The sequence below is a fragment of the Dipodomys spectabilis genome, unplaced genomic scaffold (assembly GCF_019054845.1).
Source record: "Dipodomys spectabilis isolate Male_0828 unplaced genomic scaffold, ASM1905484v1 ptg000069l, whole genome shotgun sequence".
NCBI classification, from domain to species: Eukaryota; Metazoa; Chordata; class Mammalia; order Rodentia; family Heteromyidae; genus Dipodomys; species Dipodomys spectabilis.
The window spans coordinates 24243215-24263902 of record NW_024870746.1 but is presented as its reverse complement, the minus strand read 5'-3'; the positions used below and the strand labels follow the sequence as shown (position 1 = coordinate 24263902).

Here is a 20688-nt window from a genome sequence, read left to right as displayed (position 1 = left end):
CTTGAGCTGAAGAGCTGAGGGACAGTGCCCAGGCCCAGAGTTCAGGCCCAGAGTTCAGGACCCAAAAAAAAAAAAAAAAAGATAAGTAAAATGAGCCTTTTCTCAAGTACTATCTGCACTGACAACTGGAGAACAGAAAGGCCAGTCAAGGTTAATTCTAAACCTGACCTGGACCTGGTATAAGGGCCTGACAAGCCAGTGCTGCTGAAATCCTCCCCAAGTCCCCACCAGGTGTGTCCCTGATGCTCTGACTGTGGTTTACCATAGCTGTCTGCGCCATCCTCTCTGTGAGCCCTTTGAAAAAGAAAATGCCCTACACCTGGAACTATCCCCTCCCCCATTCTCAAAGGAAATCCCAGATCCAGCAACTCAGCTGACAATCCAGAGTGCTGGTCTATGGCTCCCTCTGCTGTCGGATGTGAGGAACTGACACCAACAAAAGCGCAGGGCCCCTTAGAAAAGATAAACACACACCCATTAAACATATAGGAAGCCTTTAATTTCGTCACCATAAACATTAGACTCTGATTACTCACATAAAGTATAAAATATTTACTCGGCTAAATAAATAAGACATAACATTATTGCAAACGGCACTTAAACCCCTGAGAGCTAAGAGCTCCTTGGCTCTTGCAGGGGGTGCTCCTGAGTTTGTGTGAGATTCCAGATGTGCCCTGGGGACTGAGATGGACAAAGGCTCCAGGAATCACACTTGTGCTTCTGGTCCTGCAATGGCCCCAAAGAGAATAGTGGAGCCCATGGGGGTGGAGGGGGTCTTAAGGAAGTGGGGGACAGTGACTTCATTGGGCCTGGGCCGCCAGGAAGAAGAGGGAAGTCAGTGAAGACAGGCTGGGTTGTGAGGAAAAAAGGGTCTAAGGATGCTGCTGAGACTTGCTGGACCACCTCCATTCTCCCTTAATACCACAGCCATGGGTAACAACATGTGGGAATAGAGCATCCTAGGCCTTGGGCTAGGAAGTGTGGGGCAAGCCTGTTATCCACGGAGAAGGGCACCTGGCAATGGTCAGCCCCATGAGAGAATCCAGCCTTCCCAGCTCCTAGAAACCAACCCAGAAGAGCTAGGAATGGATTTTCTTCTGCTTTGTTAAATAAATAAGTTAAATATTTAAAGGCCCATGTCCTCATGATGGCAACCCAAAGACCAACAAGCCAGGTCCTGATAAAAGGCTGGATGCAGGGGAAGCTGCAGAAAGGCAAATCCTGTACAATCCTGTCACTAGGACAACCGCGGGAGAATCTGCAGGAAATGTGGGCTTATCAATGGGGAAGTTTATTCACCTGACCACAAATTCCTTCTCTAGGCGGGTCTCAACCAGGAGCTAGCTGTTCAAGTTAATGTCGAGCCAAGGCAGTCCACCTGCAGAGTCCTGCATTCCAGTGCATGGAGCTAATCGATGCCCTGCCTTTCTGGCCTCTCTGCAGAAGACCAGACTGAAATCCACTTGGGAACCTGCTAGTCAGCCAGCCATAGAGATCAGGAAGTGGAGAAAAGGGAAGTCCCAGTCCCCATCTGTGCAGCTATACAGCTCACCGCCACCGGGTGGCAACAGAGAGCCGCACCACTTTGGCAGTATTGGAAACGAAGGCCAGCCTGGCAGCCCTCCTGGGGTGGAGACCCAGTCAAGCAGGACCTCCACTCAGAATGTCCCGACATTCTACACCGAGTATTTGGCCAAGTCGCTCTTGTCAAATACTACCTGTGTAGCAAAGTAAATAGCGACCAGACCCAAGCCTGCAGCCGACACCATGTAGGCAGTGACGGTTTGGCTGAGTTGGACAATGGAGCCCATAAACAGAGACGGGGCCACCTGGGACAGCAGGAAGGCGCTGTCCAGGATGGCGAGGTCCAGGCAGATGCCTCGGCCAGGAATGACCCTGGCCTCGGTCGGTTCTACCACCACCGCTCGCATGGAGACATCGCAGGCGGAGGCCCCACAGAGCACTGGCGGAGCTGGTAGCAGGCCACCGGCTCCGGCACCCACGTGGCCATTGGGGAAGGGAGCACCCGACTTGGGGCCCGGCAGGAAGCTGGTGGTCAGGCTGTCCTCACTGCTGCCACCTCCAGCGTCCCCTCGATATTTGGGCAGGAACACCTGTGGGGTGGAGGTGTAAAGAAGGGTAAAGCCGGGTGTGGACTTGGGCATTGGAACCCCAGTTGTAACAACAGGCCCTAACTCCCTCCGTGCCAGGGGCTGGAAACCAGAGGGCTTTCATAGAAATCAGGAAACGGGCAAGGTGGCTCATGCCTGTAATCCTAGCTACTCAGGAGGCTGAGATCAGAGATCAGAGGAGGGAAGTTCAAAGCCAGGCTGGGCAAGAAAGTCCGTGAGATTCTGATCTCCAATTAAGTACCAAAAAGCCAGAAGTGGAGCTGTGGTTCAAAGTGGTAGAGCACTCACCTTGAGCAGAAAAGCCCAAGGACAGTGCCCAGGCCCTGAGTTCAAACCCTAAGACGGGCACCATAAACTAAAAATCAGGAAACTGAAGACTTTGCTTGGTTTGGAAACTCGAATCTAGTTCTCCTCTAGCTTTTCCTGGGAAAGGTAGGAAGCAAACTCAGGTGGGAAAAGCAGGAAGAATGAGACAGCAATGAGAAGAGAGGCAATCCATGTGGGGAGCTTATGATGGCCCAGACACCCCCACAGCCCACTGCTGTCTGGCCCTCTGACTATGTGGACATCTTTATGGCCTTGCAGACCTATGCCCAGGCTGAAGCTGCTGCCTGCAGGGAGCTCTTGGGCTTCAGCCTTGGGCCAGGGTGAATCTAGCAGCTGTGTGGGGCGGGGGGGGGGGGGGGGGGGGGGGGAGAGGGGGCGGGGAACAGCAGGGTTCCCCCCCACCCCCTCCTCCTCTGAACTTCCTGCTGTGTGTTCTATCCTCCTTACCTCCGTGGCCTGGGGCCTCCTGTTGAAGGACAAGGCCAGGCCTTACCCTGCACTGTCCGCCTTGCTAGACAGTGTCCACCAGGGGGCTGAGGGCATGGCTGAGCTCCCCGAGCTCATCCTATGCTGTCTAGCTGGCAAAGGGAAGGCAGTGTGTGTGGGGGGGGGGGGGGGGGGGGGCCAAGTCTGCCCTCAGCTGTCCTGCAATGGGCCTCCAGGGACCTTACTCCCCCCCCCCCCCCCAGGTTAGACCATTAAGGCCAGAACCTGGGGACAGACATGCTCTTCTCTACAATGAGCTAATTCCAGCCTGTCCCCCAGTAAGACCTCACAGATTTGGGCCTCCAAGCCCCCCCGGCCCCCCATGCCAAAGCAGAATGCTAGGAGACGTGGGTGACAGTTATGGGAGCCAACGTGTTCTCTAGGACCAGGTTCTTTGCACCCAAACCTCAGCCTTGCTTCCCACACCCCAACCCTGCAGCTGACTGTGAAGCAAAGCAGGCTCCTACAAAGTCATCGGCCACCTGCTCAGGTCTTGCCCGGCCCCCACAGGGGCCGTTAGGCCGAGCAGGAAGAAGGCCTCAGTTCAGAATGCCCAGCAAAGCAAGCTGGGCTCAGGTATCCAACTAGGGTAGGAGAAGGGGCCAGAGGCAAAAGGAAGATGCAGGAAAAGAAAAAAGAGCTAGAAGAGGGTGAGAAACTAGAAAAAGAGGGGCGAGGGGGCTTCTCCTATCTGCAAAGTAGGCACAAGGTTGCCTGTCCCTGGGAAGGTGGCAAAAGCCAGGCTTATTCCCGCTGCTACCTGCGGCAGCCGGCGAGGGCCCAGAAGCCATCCACCAGATCTAGACCCTGCCCGGGAACAAGCCAGGCCAGACCAGGGCTTCCGCGTTTCCTGACTCTTCGGGATTCCCAGTGAAGGACTCTGCGTTTCCTGCAACCATCCACTCAAGTGCTTTGTAGTCCCACAGCCAGGAAGTGATTCCCAGAATCTAATCTACACTCTTCTTCCGCAGCCGCAAGCCTCTGGCCCAGGCTGAGCTGGGCTTCCTCTCGGATGGAGAAGACTTTCACGACTTTTGGCAGACATCATCAGGCTGTGGGCTGGTCAGCCTCCCCGCTACTCCCTGAGCCCCACTGGCGCTGGCCGGTGTGAATACCTGCTTCTCTCGGTGGTAGAGGGAGGCCAGGGTGTAAGGCAGGATCTGCAAGGCTGAGAAGGTGAAGCCGGTGAGGGCGGCCGAGGCCGTCACCACAGCCACGCTGCGGGACAGGCACGTGGCACCGGCAGCCACGGGAAAGGCCACCACACTGGCCAGGTAGACTGCCCGAGTGCCGAAGCGCTGCACCAGCCGGTCCATGACCAGGGAGAAGACCAAGGAGATGGTGCACTGCAGGAAGAGTCCCAGGCTGCCCATGCGGATGCCTGGAAAGTAGAGAGGCCGGGTGAGGAGCCTGGGCAATCTGCGGTGAGCTGGGGAAAGGGGCCTCTCCCCTCCCCCCCCCCCCCCCCCCCAGCAATGGGAGTCTAGATTCCTCCACCAGCCCTCATCCAACATGGCCAGAGGAAATGTTCCATGGAGGATGTACAAGAAGCCTCAGCCCTGGGGACAGGAAGGCAAGCTGGCCTTCTAGAACATCTAGTGTGGAGGGTCCGGCCTTCTTACCCCACTACCCCACATGGTGGCTGTCATGCAGGGAGGTTGTTTGGAGGGTCAGCAGTGGGTAGAGGGCACACAGAAAGAAGCTGGGATCAGACAGACCTAAAGTCCAGCCTCTTCATGGATCGTGTGTGTGTGTGTGTGTGTGTGTGTGTGTGTGTGTGTTTAAATGGAAATAAGAATCTCGTGGACTTTCCTGTCCAGGGTGGCTTCAGATCACCAACGTCAGATCTCAGGCTTCTGGGTTGCTAGGATTATAGGCATGAGCCACTAACGCCGCCTTGGCTCCCCCTGGATCTTAAATAAGCTCAGCCTCTGTCTATCAGTCAGAGCGGCCTGAGGCCCTGCTGAGACTTTTTCCATGGATAAAGTCTTTTCTGATGGGAAAGTTGGGGCCCAGGGTGCACAGCCACCAACCCAGGCCCAGGCTGGGAGTCTCTCCCAACTGGGGAATATGTCCTTGGGAGGGCAGCCCCCACAGCAGCCTTCTCTGGCCGCTGAGGCCTTACCTTCATCATAGTGTCTCCGGGCCTCCGTGCCTGGCTCGGCCCTGGGCACACCCTGGTACAGCCCCTCACCCACGAAGTCCGTGTAAAACAGTGTGAAGGTCATGAGCGCCATCCAGCTGCACAGCTCGGCCACGAAGAGCCGGCGCAGGGTACGAGGCATGCGGCAGCAGAGCTGGTGTAGGCGGGGAAACAGGGCACCCAGGTTCCGGAAAGCCAGGCGGGCACGGCACGGGCAGCAATGGGGTAACGCCGAGGGGGCCGGCAGCCCTTCTGCAGGCTCGGGCGGACCCAGCACGGCCTCCTCCGCCACAAACAGAGTGGCCACCATGCAGGTGAGGAAGATGAGTGTAAGCAAGCCAAAGAGACACTCCTCCTGGGTGCCTAGGTAGGGGGCCAGGACGCTGGCATCCCAGTCAATGGCGGGCAAGAGGTAGCCCAGGCAGCCCCCGAGGCTGATCATGAAGGCATAGACGGAGAAGGCCTGGCGACAGTGGTCCGGGTCTCGGAAAAGGTCAGAGAGCAGCGCCTCCAGTGGGGTGAAGCACACCTGCCCACAGAAGTCCAGCAGCCCCACACCCACGATCAACAGGGCCAATTCCAGGGGTCTGGTATCTGGGCACAGCAGCCCTGCCAGCCGGCCAGCCCTTGGGATGAGAAAGAGGCTCAGCAGGACACCCAGGGACAGGGCCCAGATGAAGGGTCTCCGGCGGCCGTAGCGTCCACGCCATTGGTCACTGGCTGAGCCCAGGAGCGGGACAGAGACCAAACCCAGCACAGGACCGATGCCTGAAAGACAGACAACAGCATGTCAACGGCTGGGAGGAAGCCTGGCTCCCTGGGAAGGACGCCAGCGGTAATTCACGCGATGGGCCAGCTCTGAACTGCAGACGTTTGCCTCTGGTCTTTATGGGGGCTCTCCCGTTTTCTCCTCACAGCACAACTATTGCAAATGCCCTATATTCAGCCAGGGAAACTGAGGCACGACTATCTGAGAGGCGGCACTTATACAAAGGCACAGAGATGGGGAGAGCAAGGGGCAAGGCTTCAGCAGGCAGCTGGACTCCAGGCCTGGACGGAAGGGGTGTCACAATGGTGATCACTTGCCTTCTGTGACTTCTTTTGTCAGTCCTGGGGCTTGAACCCAGGGCCTGGGTGTTGTTCCTGAGCTCTTTTGCTCAAGGCTAGCGCTCAACCACTTTCAGCCAGAGCTCCACTTTCGGTTTTCTGGTGGGTAACTGAAGATAAGAGTCTCACAGACTTTCCAGCCTGGGCTGGCTTCGAACCATGATCCTCAGATCTCAGCCTCCAGAGTAGCTAGGATTACAAGTGTGAGCCACCAGCGCCTGGCCTTTCTGTAACTTTGACAGAATTCATCGACAGCATCAGGAATCCACAACCTGTCTTGTCCCAGGACTGAAGAGCCCTGGCTGGTAGAGCCTGGTGGAGTCCCAGCCCTGCTAAAGCTCTGAGCAGGATTACAACCTGGACTCATCTCCTTGGCCCCTTGTGCCTTTTCTATAAAGTGCGTAAGTCCAACACACTGGGGTGAAAAATAGAGATCAAAGCTGTTACCACACACCTGCCCCACCAAGCTTGAGGCCAACAGGTAGCGGACACAGGCTCTGAGCACCTCTCCAGACAGAGGGCCTGGCTGCCTGGTTCCCCAGGTGTGAGAGAGAGGGAGGGGGCGTGACTCACCCAGCACCATGGTCATGAACTTCTCCTCGACCCCCACCTCCAGCAGCAGGGGTGGCACGTAAGTGATGCCAGCAGCCAGGCACACCTCCAGGCCGAAGGTCAGCAAGTTGACCAGCAGGAGCTGGGCTTTCCGATGCCGAAGCAGGCGGCTCACCCACAGCCTCTGGACCATGGTGGGCCCAGCGGGAAGGGGAGGAGGGGGTCTGTTCACACTCTCCGTGGCTGCTCTGTCTCAGCCCTGCTTCGGAAGCTGAGGCCTCTCCTCCTTGCGGCCACCGACTGCCTAGGATTCAGCCCGACGCCCATTACTGCCAGTTCTCTGGGGCAGGTGCAGTGTCTCGGCCCGGGCTGACCACCGGTGGCCTGCAGCACCTCGATGGGGGCACATGTCATCACCGCTCAGCTCCTAAAGGGCAGGACAATCACAGGCACGGGAGTCAGGAAGGCTGGCTCCCTCCTTCCCAGGCCAATAGCGTGGCTGGACCCTTAGGTGCCACCACCCCTAGCTGCCCAGTCAGGAAGTGTGTGTGACTGCTACACTAAGGCAGACATAACTAATATGATAAAATATGAGTTTTTAAGCCTCAGCACACCCCAGAGCGGAATGTAGCAGGTGACAGTTGCTTTCTATTCTGGAACAGCTCTGCAGTTACCTTGCCTGCTCAGGTGGAAATCAAAAAATCAAGTCAAAGCAGCTGATGTGCCCAGGTCCGGCCAGCAAGGGTCTCCTGGAGACTCTCGGCCAGGCTGCATTTATTTGCTTTTCTTTCCCCTTCCAAAGCTGGCTCTGCTCAATTCCCCTCTGTCACCTGCTGGCCAGAGCCCCTACCCTCACCCCATGGCTGCACACCGCAGTCTCCACCCCTAGGACAAGACTGAGGAGAAGGAGGAAAAGCTGTGGTTTGTTGGGTTTCAACCTGTCACCCAAACACACCGAGGGCCTCAAATCTTCTCAAGTTCAACGTTCCTGGGGAAGAAACAGTCGACGCCCACACAGGGCCGTCCAACCGTGACAGGGCGGTCGGCACTGCCAGGTCCCGGGAGCATGAAACCACACCACCTGGAAGCACAGGTGGTGCCACCAATGACCCCCTAGGCTGGCGGGGTGCCCACCACATCCTGGGCAGCCTTTCCCTCTCCTGGATGGCTCCACTCTCTGCAGAGAAGAGTTCTCACCATTTAACCTGCCAACTGGGCTTCCCAAGTACAGGGGGTGAACCATCATATATGTATGTATGTGTGTGTGTGTGTGTGTGTGTGTGTGTGTGTGTGTGTGTGTGCGCATACGCGCGCACACACGCACATGCGCACCCATGCCCATCCAGCCACCCATGCTGTGCCCCCCAGCCGAGTGGCCTCAAGGATCTGCCTTCCTAACATCAGCACCTGCTGCTAAAGAAGAAATATAAGTCAGCTGTGGAGAAGGGGTACAGAGAGCAGCCTCCACACACATTGAGGCTGGTGTTGAGCCATTTGAGCCACACCTCCACTTCCAGCTTTTGATTGGTTAATTGGAGATGAGAGATTTGTAGTTAGTCATCTGTCAGGACTGGCTTGGAACTAAGATCCTCAAATCTCAGCCTCCTGAGTAGCCTGGATTTCAGGCATGTGTTGGGGAGGGGGACAGGGAGAAGAGGCCCCAATGTGTCCTTGACCCCCACAAAAGAAAATAAAAAAACAGAGGCAGCAGACAGGGCTTCCCCCCTCTTCTGGCTACACGAGTCTCCCCCTTTCTCCCCAATTCAACCCCACAAGTCATACTGAAGCACAGCAACAAGAGAGCAGGAGCAGAGATCACAGTGGCCAAGGGCTGGCTGGCTCCCATCTCCTGAGCTGGGGAGAACAGAGGCCCCCCCCCCCTTTTCCACCCATCCCCTCTGCCAATCTCAGTTTTGCAAGATAAAAGGCATAAAAGGCGCTTCAACTTCTTTTATCTTTTCAAGTAACACCAAGCCCCATGGGGCCTTGCGTGTTACAAAGCGTGTCCTGGGTGCTCTCTAAAGCTGTGTGCTTCAGAAAAATCAGGCGGCCATCAATCCCGGATAAGATCGGTCCACTCCGTAACGGCCAAAGCTCTGGGGCTTTTGCAGCTGGTAGATCAGGAAGGAAGAGATAAGGCTGAGGCAACAGGCAACCTCAACTGCAAGTCCCCAGGCTTTGCAAAAGAGGAGAGGGGACTCTTACAGGAGAGGTCAGGAGGAGGGGGTAAAATACTGATTCACCACGTCCCCCAAGGAAGGCACTGGTACCAGACCTCAGTCTTAGCTGGACTGCTGTAGGTTCAACTTGAGCACTACTCATCCTCCCAGAGGGGAAGGGAGGAGGGACTCAGGGACCCAGGGGCAGAGCCACCCAAACTAGAGGAGTGGGCTGTGGGTGGCAGCTTCCCAGGCATTGCCCTCCCCACCCTCAACACTCACGCGCACAGCACTGTGATTAAGAGAACAGGTCCTCCCTGAGCAAACAGACTTTCACCACACTTGATCCCATTCTCCAAGAGTTGCCACCCCCTCCCTCCCGTTGGGAATAGATTACAGATCCCAGCAAGCCCTGAAGCACCCCCCACCCCAGCCCAGTTCCCTGTCCTCTCAGCGAGAGCAGGACCTTCTGAGCCAACAGAGGAAAAGAGATGAACTGTCCTCCATCGTCCTACAGGCCAGGTAGCTTCTGGATAGCCTCCTCCTTCCTGGATTGCCTTTGTCCCACACGCACACCCCACCCAGGTTTTCGACCAGATACCTGAAGTCTGGAAGGCAGTGGGCTGCTCCCAGCTCTGCCCAGCACCCCTCTCTGTTCTAAGGCTGCAGAGCCCGTCCTCCCTCTTTTCCAATCTACTCTGTCCTGGGGGTCCAGACACTCTTGACAACCCTAGACTTAACTCTTCCAAGCCCAGAATTACCTGAGGAATTCCAAGCTCAGAGAAACATTCTCCCCCGCCCAAACCCCATCTCTCCCCACTTCCTCCCTGCTCCAGAACCTCAGGGTGGAAGAGACTACTGCCTCCCTGAGTCAGCCAGCCCCTCCAGGACCTTCTTCCCTGGGGCACCCAACAAGTCCAGGCTCCAAGAGGTCAGAGAACAAGCGGTCCGGCACCACTTTCCTAGCCCAGGGCATATTTCTCAGCACAAAGCTTGAAAGGTACAGATCTTGGCTGCCTCCACCACTCTGCCCCGTGTCCCCTGCCCAAGCCTGGGGAGCTGCGTAAGCAGGAATACAGGCAAGAGGACAAAGTCTAACTCTCTCCACTCCAGTCCCAGAGACCCTCTGGACCCAAATCCTCCAGCCTTACCACTCCAGAAGCAGTACCCGTCTGGTAAACAGATCAACCAGGACAGCCAGCCTCAGAAGGCTCACTTGGAGAGGAGAGGGCAGGAAGAGGAGGAAAATGGAGGGGCTGACCTCTGGGAAAGGAAAGCAGGGAGCCACCTTCTCCCTTCTCCCAAGTTCCAAACATCTCCCCTCTTCTCTGGGCACCCCAATAGTTAGACAGCCAGAAGCCCAAGGGAAACCTAAGATGTATGGGAACATTCCCTGGAATACCTCCTGCGCCACACACACACATACACACACACACACACAACACACACACACACACACACACACACACACAACACACACACCCTTCATCCCTGGGGAATGGAACTGAAGTCTCCAGGGACAAGGGAAATGTTTACCTTCTGAGTGACTGGATGGGGCTGGGAATGGGGCTTAGTGGTACAGTGCCTGCCTAGCATGCATGAAGCCTTGGGTTCCATTCCTCAGTACCCTATACACAGAAAAGGCCAGAAGCCCTAGCCTTGAGCTAAAGCAGCTCAGGGACAGTGCCCAGGCCCTGAGTACAAGCACCAGAACTAGGGGGTGGGGGGGGAAGAAAAGAGAAAAAGAGTGGATGGCTGTAGGCAGGGGTTGGGTGTGTTAGAACTGAGGACAGCTGAAACCCAGCTCTCCTGCCCCCCCCCCCCACCCTGAGCCAAACCCCAGCAGCTATTTCTTGGGCTCAAAGGCAGCGAGCCGCTTAGAAGGACTCTCCTGGCCTGGGATGGCGCACTTCAGATCGGACCCCAAGGGAGCAGGCAATGTGAGGAAATCAAACTGATCAACAGGAACAAACTTGGCCTGAACTTTGTCCAAAATTCAAAAGACAGAGTGGAGGAGGCGGAGGAAAAGGCGACCCACACCCACTGCCCGCCTGCTGGAGCCCTCTCTCTCTCCCTCTCTCTCTCTTAGCTCCCTAAGGAAGGGAGGGTCAGAAGGAGGCATAAAGAGGCCTTTGAGGGCTGTCAAAGGGGCGCCTGCCACCCCTCTCTGCTGAGGTGGAGCTGGGGGGGGGGGCAGATTCCCTTCAGTGACAGGCAGAGACCAGAGGGAGCGGGAGTGGAGGGCAGCCCCCGCCAGGGGCCAGTGTCAGGCAGCAATTCTACGGGCTCTTTATGCGAGGCCCGCATCCCCACACCCCTCCCAGGCACATCAAACGGCCGCAGCCCCCACCCTGACCCTGCCAGCACCGCGACCCCGGCCTTGCCTCCACTCACAAAGACCTGGGCCCTTTCTCACACGCTCCTCCAGGGCGGGAGACACTGAGCATGCTCCGCCCTTCACAGCCACCCGCTGCCCTCCCCAGAGGTGGGGAGCCCAGCAAAGGAGCTGTGGGGGGGGGCTAGCCTGTGGCAGGCAATGACTCAGCTAAAGGAAAGGGGTGGGGTTACCATGCCAAGACCCACTGCCACCACCACCACCCCCCCAGGACTGGGGCACAGAATGGAGATCAGTTCTTCCCCCAAACTGGACTAGATCTCAGCATCTCTCCCTAAGCTGAACTCTCCCGGGCTGTGCCCAGCACGACCTCAGGTCTGGCAGTTCAACGAACCCAGCACCCCATGCGCTGTCTCCTTGCCCCAGTCCCCAAAGAACCATCCAATGCCCAGGCTTCGCCTACTGAACCTGGCGCACTGCACTGGACCCCGCTGGCCGGCGGTGCTTCTCTCAGAGGGTCCTGCGCTGCGAGGCCAGGCAGCCAGGAGGTCTGGAAACCAGTGTCCTCCAGAAGCTGAGAGCCCCACACCCCAGCCAGGAGAAGGGGGGGGGGGGGGGAGAGGCAGCGTGGCAGGAGGTTCATTACCTTCCAACAACATTCAGTCTTTGATTGTCTGGACTCAAAGATTTCCGAGCAGGGAGGCTCCCGGCTTTCCCCCAGTCCTAACAGCGCTGGCATGAATAGCTGAGCCCCTGAGCTCCGGGGCTCCCCAGAGGCCTGAGAACACCCACAGAATGCAACCTCTCCACCTCCAAGGAACCCTAAGAAAGAGCCAGGGCAGAGCAGTGAGGGAGGGGTTGCCCTAGCCCAGGCGTGCTCCCTAGCTCTGGCCTCCCCCGGGGCCCGGAGGCCAGGGATTTAGAGTTCACCCCGCTGAGCTGCCTTTTCTTCCTCGGGACTGGGAGCCTTCTGCTTAGCAGCTTGTCAGAGAGAGTGAGGGGCTGCAGGCCGGGACACAAAGGGGGATTAAGGAGAAACCTCTCGGCCTGCAGAGTAATCCATCAAACTCACTCCGGGCTGCCAGCATCAACCCCTTCCCACTCAATTCCCCTTCCAGCTGCTGCTGGCCCCCCACCCCTCTGGCTCCTGAGCCCTGTCACTTGGGGCAGCAAAGAGAATCCCAGGCCCTGGGAGGGGTGGGGGGGGGCAGAAGGGGGCACACCACAGACACTGGGAAAAGGGCAACGGCTCCCTCCCCCCTCTCGCCCCCAATGTATGAAAACCCAACAGGTGGCAGTGGCTTGGAGGAAAGTTGCTTTTGTTGCCCTGTCTCTGAGCCCCAGTCCGGCTTCAGAAAGAAAACAAATGCCTAAGGAGATTGAGGGAAGCGAGGAAGGACGGGCAGGGGCGGGCCCTGGCACTGATCTCCTCCTGTCTTCAATGCAGGAACAGGGACACTGGGGCTGGCTGACCCTCACCTTGGCTAGTATGTCCTGGCCAGCCTCAGCCGAGGCTGAAGCGCCCTTCCCCAGGGATCTCTTGGCCATCCTATAGGAACACTTTTGGTCACACAGAAGTGCTTTTGGTTTCCAGGGACCTGGACCTCCTGGCCAAACTTCAGGTCCCACAACAACTGCTCCCAAAGTCCTACATCTAGGCATGCCCTCACACCAGGGTAAGCCTTGCCCTTCAGCAGGAGCCTCTTCCAGGCCAGGGGAAGTGAGAGCCTCTGAGTGCTGACATCTCTGAGCCCTGGAGGATTCCACGGGGCGACCTGCGTTGGGGAAGCAGCTGGAGCTGGGTTTGCATGCCAGCCTCAGCCCTTAGAACTGCATAAGCTGTGACTTGACCTCCCAAGCCTCAGTTTCCTGTGTGCAATTAACAGCAGCCAGCCTGGCTGGGCCACTTGCAACTGGGCACTCTTTCCAACTGCCTTACTCCCCATCTCCACAAATGTGTAATAGGTTTAAGAGGCAGGTGGACAAAGAGGGAGCCCAAGAGTGGGACTACCTACTTCCCAAACAAGGACCGACCATTCCCTTTTCTCCCCTCCATGCCCCTCTCCCAGCAGCCCCCAGGAGCCAGAGGAATTCCAAGAATGTAAAGGCCTCCCCAGGTGCTGGCCCCAACAGGTGAGCAGAGGTCAATGCAGAAGACTCACCAGCCTGAGTCTTGAGGAGGCTAAGAGGAAGTTGGAGGATGCCATCCATGTCCAGTCCCTGGGAACCTAAGGCTGTCCCCACCAGCAGCCCAGCATGTGCCCAGCAGACACCTCGTAACAACTCATGTTACCTTGCAAGGGAGGTATAGTATTCCTATTTCACAAAGATGGGGGAAAAAAATCAGTCTCAAAGAACTTAATTAGCACACCAAGGTTGTAAAAATAAAAACAAATATCTGGAACCATTCGAAAATTCCACAAAGCACTTTGAACTAGGAGCCAAGGCAGTGCAGTTCTATTTCAGCTGTGCAGCCTGGACAAGCCATTTCACCCCTTTTGGACTCAGTTTCACACCTGCAGATGAGAGCGAGTCTAGATCATGTCTGAGGATCTTTCCGTGTGTGCAATCGATCAGTGCCTCACACTCATGCCAGGCCTCAGACAGGGCACTTCCCATGGACAGGTGCCCACTCACAAAGCCACATGGCCTCCGAGACAGGGTTGCCACAGCCATGAGAGTCATCCCTCAGGTCCCTCCACACACACTGCACAGTGCCAAGGGTCAGCGGTGGCCTGAAACCCAGCCCTTCCTGCCCATAGGACCACTGCAGGAGATAGATCTGCCCCTCTCCCTCCTCCTCCCTGCGTTGGACTCTGTTCCCGCAGAAATGTGTAACTACCTTCTTTTTCTCCTCGCAGAGTACCAAAACCTCCCGAGAGCCTGGGAGGTAAAGGGGACTGTGGAAAGGGAACAGTCTCCAAGCCACTGGCAAATTCCCCCCTCCCCGCCGCCCCCACCTCTTCCTCCAGCCTCTGCACTGTGAAACCCGAACAGCCTCCCTCCCTCGTGGTAAACTTGACCCTTGCTAGTCAGCCAGGCAGGGTCAGCTCTCCCCATCCAAGCACAGCCAATCCTGGTCCTCAGCCTGGCCTTCGTCAGGAGGTGCCCGTGCACACGCGCGTGTGTGCACACACAGGAAAGAGGCCAGGAACAGAGTGTGTGGGACAAACCCTAGATGAGCAATGCCCCCAGGCGGAAGGCCAGATGTGGAGGCTGATCCCAGTTCTGCATGCCCCACCTCCCAGACTGCAAATGGCAAGGGCTCTACAGTGGCACCTGCCCCAACACCCTCAGGTCTGGAATTAGCCCCATTCACATTCAATTCTGTGGAGGTATATTCTCAATAGCATTCACTCAGCCCAGGCTTGGTGATGCATGCCTATAATCCTAGCACTCATAGAGGGCAGGAACATGGCAGGTTTGAGGCTAGCCTGGGATACATAGAGAGATCCTATTTCAAAACAAAAAGAAAGAAAACAGAAATAAAACTAGCCACTCAGGAGTGAGCTAGGTGAGAGGAAGGCCTTCCACACCCCCCACCCCCCACCCTCCCTACTCCCGGCTTCAAAGACTATTAACAAGCCTGATTTGCTGTCTCTTGGAGGAAGCATACCTCAGTGGGCAGCCAAACCACCCCTAAAGGAATGTCACTGAACGCTGAAACCAACACACTCACTCAGCACTACCCATTATGTGCCAGCACACATGAAGGTCCTGGGGGTACAGAAACACCGAGTGTGGCCCCAAGCAGCAGGAGAGAAATGCAGTAAAATGCAACCGGTGTGCAATGAGATGGTACAGGTGCTGAGACCCGTGTCCACGGGGCAAAGCCCGAGGTGGGAGCATGGTCAGGGCTGAGGCTCAAAAGGTTAAGTGGGTAGGCACCACTTAAGAAGGCTAGAATCTGCAAACACCAAGGCCCTCAGATTTCCAGACATGCCCACCCCTCCTGCAGTCCCCTCCCCAGTGAGGTGGAAGGGAAAGCATAGGAGACCCCAAAATACAGAACTGTTCGGATCTCAGATCTGGCCTGGATATCCATGCAGCCTCCATGAAATGGCAAGATGGAGGACTTCCTCAGCACAGGGCTGGTTTAGCATTCCCAAGTGGTCACAAGCTGCCTTTATTTCCCCATCCTGACCGCCTTTGCCCTTCACCTGAACCGCATCCACTTTGAATTCCAGGCCACCACCTCCTGGGCCTCATGGAACCCAAACTGTCCAGGATCCTCTTTCCCTTCAAAATCTGTGCTCCACTAACCAGCACTCCTCAGGGCTGGACACAGTACTTGAGCCTTTGGTCTGTGGTTTGCAGTCCTTCCCTTACCACAAGCTCCCTGCAAGCCCTTCTGATCCTGAGGTTGGGGGTTCAGCAGGTCTTTGGATGAGGCCATCCCATCAGCCAAATGACCTGACCAGTGAGCCCAAAACTCAGACAGGATCACCCTCAATTGCCTGGGTACGCAAGCTCTCTCTAGTGACAGGAGCCACGAGTAGAAATCTGCATTGCCTCATCTCTGAGCTTGGATAGTATTTGCCAGCTCAAAGTACACTTGTAATTAGAGAGGCTTTGTGGGGTGGGAACTCAGAGGACACAGCAGGACAGAAGACCTGTGGCCCCGGCTAGCTGCTCCTGAGGGCCTTCAGTCAGTCTGGTGACCTAGGGAATCTGAGCTATGAGACCAGAAGCTGCCTCTCACTCACTTCATGCTGACTCAACCCAGTCCCTACCCCACTCCCAGAGAGTGACCTCCAAAGTTAAAGGAAGAAGAACAAACAAAGCTATTGAGTACCAGATCTAGGCAGGCACTTGGCTAAATATGTACATCACATGAAATCCTCCCTGTTAGCTTGCCAGATGGATATTATCTCCATTTTACAGATAAAAAGACCAAGGCCAATGAGAACTGGGGTGGGAGGCGGAATTAAGCCTCTCACAACCACAGGAGGAAAGACAGACCACACAGTAGAGAAAGGATTGAACAGGAAGTGCTGGCTAGAGATCAGGACCATCCCGTGATAGCTCTGTCACCAGCCCCTGCCCCCAACAGGGACATTTAATACACTGGACAAAGCTCAACACTCCAGCTCTATTGCTCGGAGTCAAGTGGCATCAGCATTTGAGACACTGGGCCTGGTACCAACTGGTCCAGCCTCCACCCTTGCTGTCCAGAAAACAGGGCCACTGACTGTTCAAAGAAAGCTAAGCTGGGCTTTCCTTCTAGACATGGGAGTGCAGCATGAAAGATCCCAAGATCTAAGGAAGGAGGACAGAGGAGAGTCCCCAGTCTTCCTGGAAATACCAACGACCCTTTCTACATAGGAAGAAGCCCTTAACTTCTCACGATAGAAATTCACCATCAGTGCATACAGCCTCCTTCAAAGTGTACAGAGCCCTCATGAAAGACAGGCACAGGGCAGAGGGCTCTGGAGTCGTCATTCTGCACAATTCTGACAGAGAGAGAATAAGATATCCAGGCCTTGTTTGTTCTTTCCATTGGAACACAAGTTCAAGTGCAGATGTGTCATTCATAGCTCTCTTATGGTTATATAGGGCATCATTCCCTTGCTAAGAACTCTGGTGTCTAAGCTAAACCACAATGATGGCCTCTATTGTGGCCAAATAAGAGCAGTTGACATTTATCAAGCTCTTTTTACAAGCGGCCACTGTGCTCAGAGGTTTATCTACCTTAGCTTATTTAATCTCGCAATACCATGAGGTGGGTACTATTATGCTCATTTTACAGAGGAGAAAGCTGAAGCTCACGGAAGTCAAATAAGTTGCACAAGAGGAAATGGGATTCAAACGATTTCACCACAGCCAACTCTCAAGTATTTGAACCAACTCCCCAAAGTCCAGGAACCCTGGCTAACAAAGAAAATAAAGTTAAGCACAAACTTTTTTTTTTTTTTTTTTTTAAAGCAGGTGGCTCATGCCTGAAAATCCTAGCTACTCAGGAGGCTGACATCTGAGAATCCCGGTTCAAATCTAACCTTTCCAGTAGGAAAGTCCGTGAGACTTTCTCTCATCAGAAAACTGGAAGTGGAGCTATGGCTCAAAGCGTAGAGCACTAGCTTTGAGCAAAGAGCTCAGGCACAGCGCCCAGACCCTGAGTTCAAGCCCTATGACCTGGGGGGCGGGTGGGAGGAGGAAACAAGGCCCCAACCAGCCACGATAGCATGATAGCAGACACCTGTAATCCTAGAACTCAGGAGGCTGAGGTGGAAGGATCAAGTTCAAGGCCAGCTTAGGCTACATAACAAGACTGTTTCAAGAAGGAAGTCTGGGCTGGTGCTGTCCATGCATTCACGGGTGATTGATACGATAGTTAATACTAGCTAACTTACTATACTTATTACGTCTCAGGCATATAGTTACATGTTCTACATATATTATTTAATAAAGCTATAATTTTAAACTGTTATACAATTACATATTTATAAGCAATATTTCTACTTGATGTATCTTGGCAATAAATAACAAAGCCACTCAGTAGTTGTGACCATTATCATCCAACCTCAGTTTTCAAGCAGAGTTACTGAAGGAGCTGGTGGAATGACCATGTATAAAGCTAGCTTTCTAGCTGACTGGCTCACACTTGTAATCCTAGCTACTCAGGAGGCTGAGATCTGAGGATAGCGATTCGATGCCACACTGGACAGGAAATTATGTGAGACTCTTGTCTACAATTAAGCACCAAAAAGGTTGGAAGTGGAGCTGTGGCTCAAGTGGTAGAGCTCTAGCCTAAACTGGAAAAAGCTAAGAGACAGTGCCCAAGCCCTGAGTTCAAGACCTAGTATGGGCATAAATAGCTAAATAAAGCTAGCTTTCAGAGTCAGAATCTTCATTCACTTTGTGTTAGCAAGTTCTAGAAGGTAAAGTCTGGGTTAACCTCACTTCCAGGGTCCTCAGACCTACCCTCCTTGCCTTTCTGTCTTTTCTCTCCAGAGCCCAGGCCAGACTGAGGGGGTCTCACTTGGCACCTGCATGCATGCCATCCGCCACAACCCAGTGGGCTGGTAGGGGCACAGGGGACCACCCAGGCTTCCTGTCTACTCCTCCAACACCAGGAGAGGCACCTGGGGACCTCAGGGTGATTCAGGATGCCACAGGAAAGCTGCCCCCAGCACACGCCCACTAAAATTGGGGCCTATATGGCCACAGCTGTATTTTTATCTTCGGACTCATCCGGCTGACTCAAGCTCCGTTTTCTGAGCACTTTTAGAATAACAGTCCTGGTTCCAGGACAAGCCTGGGGGGCGGGGGGATGGAGAGGAGATAAGGAAGGAATAAGAGGATGAAATGGATCCAACAAAAGGGTCTGTAACCTCATATTATGGCCCACTCACTACCCAGGACCTGGTACTTGATGGATTTCTCCAGGCTTTCCGTCTGAGCCCCAAGCTTCGGGCAAGTGGCTCCAACACCAATCCTGTCCGGGCTCTGAAAAGTAGATTTACTAAGAACTAGAGGAAAAGAAGCCAGAAGCCTGGGGCGGGACGGGGGGGGGGGGGGGGGGGGGGGGGGGAAGGGCGTAGGTGCTCACCTCTACCCCTACCCCTGAGCAAACCTTCCAGGAGCCCAGCAAGGGTCACTCTGGGCTCTTGGTCTAGTGGCAGTGGCGCATGCAGACTTGGGGCAGCAAGTAGCAGCTGGGCTATTCTTAGTCCCAGCTCTACTGGGATTGGGTCTGTGTAACAGCTGAAGGACAAGTCCTCCCCAGGTACCACCATGCCAAACCCCTCCCTCCCCCTCTCCCCCCCCCCACTCGGGCCCCTAGGGAAAGGAGGAAGCGTGGGGAATGCCCCTGGCCTTGAACAGGTCAACAATGCGCGATGGGAAGAAAGCGGCTGATTCAGAGGTCCAAGGAAAGAGTAACTCACGGCGCCCCACCGCCGGAGGGGAGGCGGGCACCGGAGCAGGACAGAGCCTCCGCTCCCCCCCCCCCCCCCCGCCGGGCTGCTGCCCCGGGCCACGCCGCGGCCGGCCGAGCTCCGGGAAGCCGCGGGCACGCCCAAGTGCACACCTGTTTGCCATCCCCACCTGGGCCTCCCGGGGAAACCGGAGACCACCGCGGGCTCCGCTCTGCCTTCGCAGGGGGCGGGGGGGGGGCAGCCGAGGCGCAGATTGGGGGTACAGGAGCGCACCACCCCGGCCTCCATCCACCCAGCCCGGCCCCCCCTTCCCTCCCGTCTTTCTTTCTCTACCGAAGCTGGCTGAAGCCGGAGCACCCCCACGACGTCCCGGCCCCGGGCCCCTTTCCCAGCTCCCCCCAACCCCCGGGCTGTGCGCGCCGCGGTGACTCACCCTGCCCCTTTCCGCCGAAGCCTAGACAAGGGAAGAAAATAAATGCAACTTTCCAAAGAAAACTCTGACGCGGGAGACGGCACCGGGAGCGAGCGGCCGATCCCACCCGCGGCCCGGCCGGCCCGGCCCGGCGCGGGGCTCCCCGCCCACCCCGCCGCCCCGCCCGGCCTGGGACGCTCGGTGGGGCCGGGCGCCTCCACCCAGCCCGCCCTCCACGGAAGAAAGCGGGCTTCGGCGGGCACCCGATCGGGCACCCGGCAGCCGGGGAGGGGGGTGGGCGCGCCCCGGTGCGCCCGCAGCCCCGCGCCCTCCTCCGGGATTCGCGCGGGGCTCGGCGCGCGGTCCCATCCCGCGGAGCGCAAAACACGCGACCCTGCCGAGCCCGGCCCCGCAGCGCCCCGCCCGGCCCCGCGCTGGGCCACCTCCCCCTTCCCGGCTCTCGGGGAGAGGAGGGGGCGCTCTTCTACCTGGCCGAGGCGTGCGCTGTCACCCGGGCCGGCGCGGGCCAGCTCGTCCCCCTCCGTGCCCCCACGCGCGCCAGCCGGCGGCTTTTAAATCTCCAGGTTACTCGGCGGGGGGAGAGAGCATGCGCGCTGGGGTTGCCAGGAGGGAGGCGGGGCGAGCGGGGCAGAGGTGGGGGGTGCCGCGAGGGGGGTGGAGGGGTGGGGCCGGTACCCGAGGGAAGAAAGCGGTAGGTCGCAAAGCTCGTCTTTGTAACCCGGGCGGCCGCCGCCGCGACGGACAACCCCCCCCCCCGTGGCTCCCAGACGGCCCTGTCATTACCTTGGGCCGTGCATCGCCCCCTCTGTCGCTGCCACCCGGGCGTTTAGGTAAAAGCCCGCTGCCCATTCCCACCGGGCGCCTCCCCTCCACCACGCTCCAGAGCCAGTCTGCGACCGTGGCCCTTCCGGCTATCCCTTCCCCACGCACAGCGGCACCCCACCCTCCCAGGACCACCCCTTGAAAGATGTCACATTCTTCCAAGTCACTCACCCCGACGCACACATACACTTAACTCTGTCCCTCTTTGGCTTGGGGCCGGGTGGGAGGGTGAGTGCTGAGGCTTGATCGCAGGGCCTGGGTGCTGTCATTCAAGGCTGCCTGGCACTCGGCCATTTGAGCCACAGCTCCACTTCC

General features: G+C 56.7%; 1 protein-coding gene across 1 annotated transcript; it reads right to left on the bottom strand.

The window, feature by feature from the left end:
• Window positions 1-477: 477 nt before the first annotated feature.
• Slc45a3 (solute carrier family 45 member 3) lies at window positions 478-20106 on the bottom strand. Its single transcript, XM_042682113.1, has 5 exons — window positions 20019-20106; window positions 6769-7174; window positions 5071-5856; window positions 4061-4326; window positions 478-2114 (listed from the first exon to the last, which is right to left on the bottom strand). The coding sequence occupies exons 2-5, from the start codon at window positions 6938-6940 to the stop codon at window positions 1677-1679; spliced, it is 1662 nt and encodes a 553-aa protein (XP_042538047.1). The 5' UTR covers window positions 6941-7174; window positions 20019-20106; the 3' UTR covers window positions 478-1676.
• Between the last annotated feature and the right edge of the window lie 582 nt (window positions 20107-20688).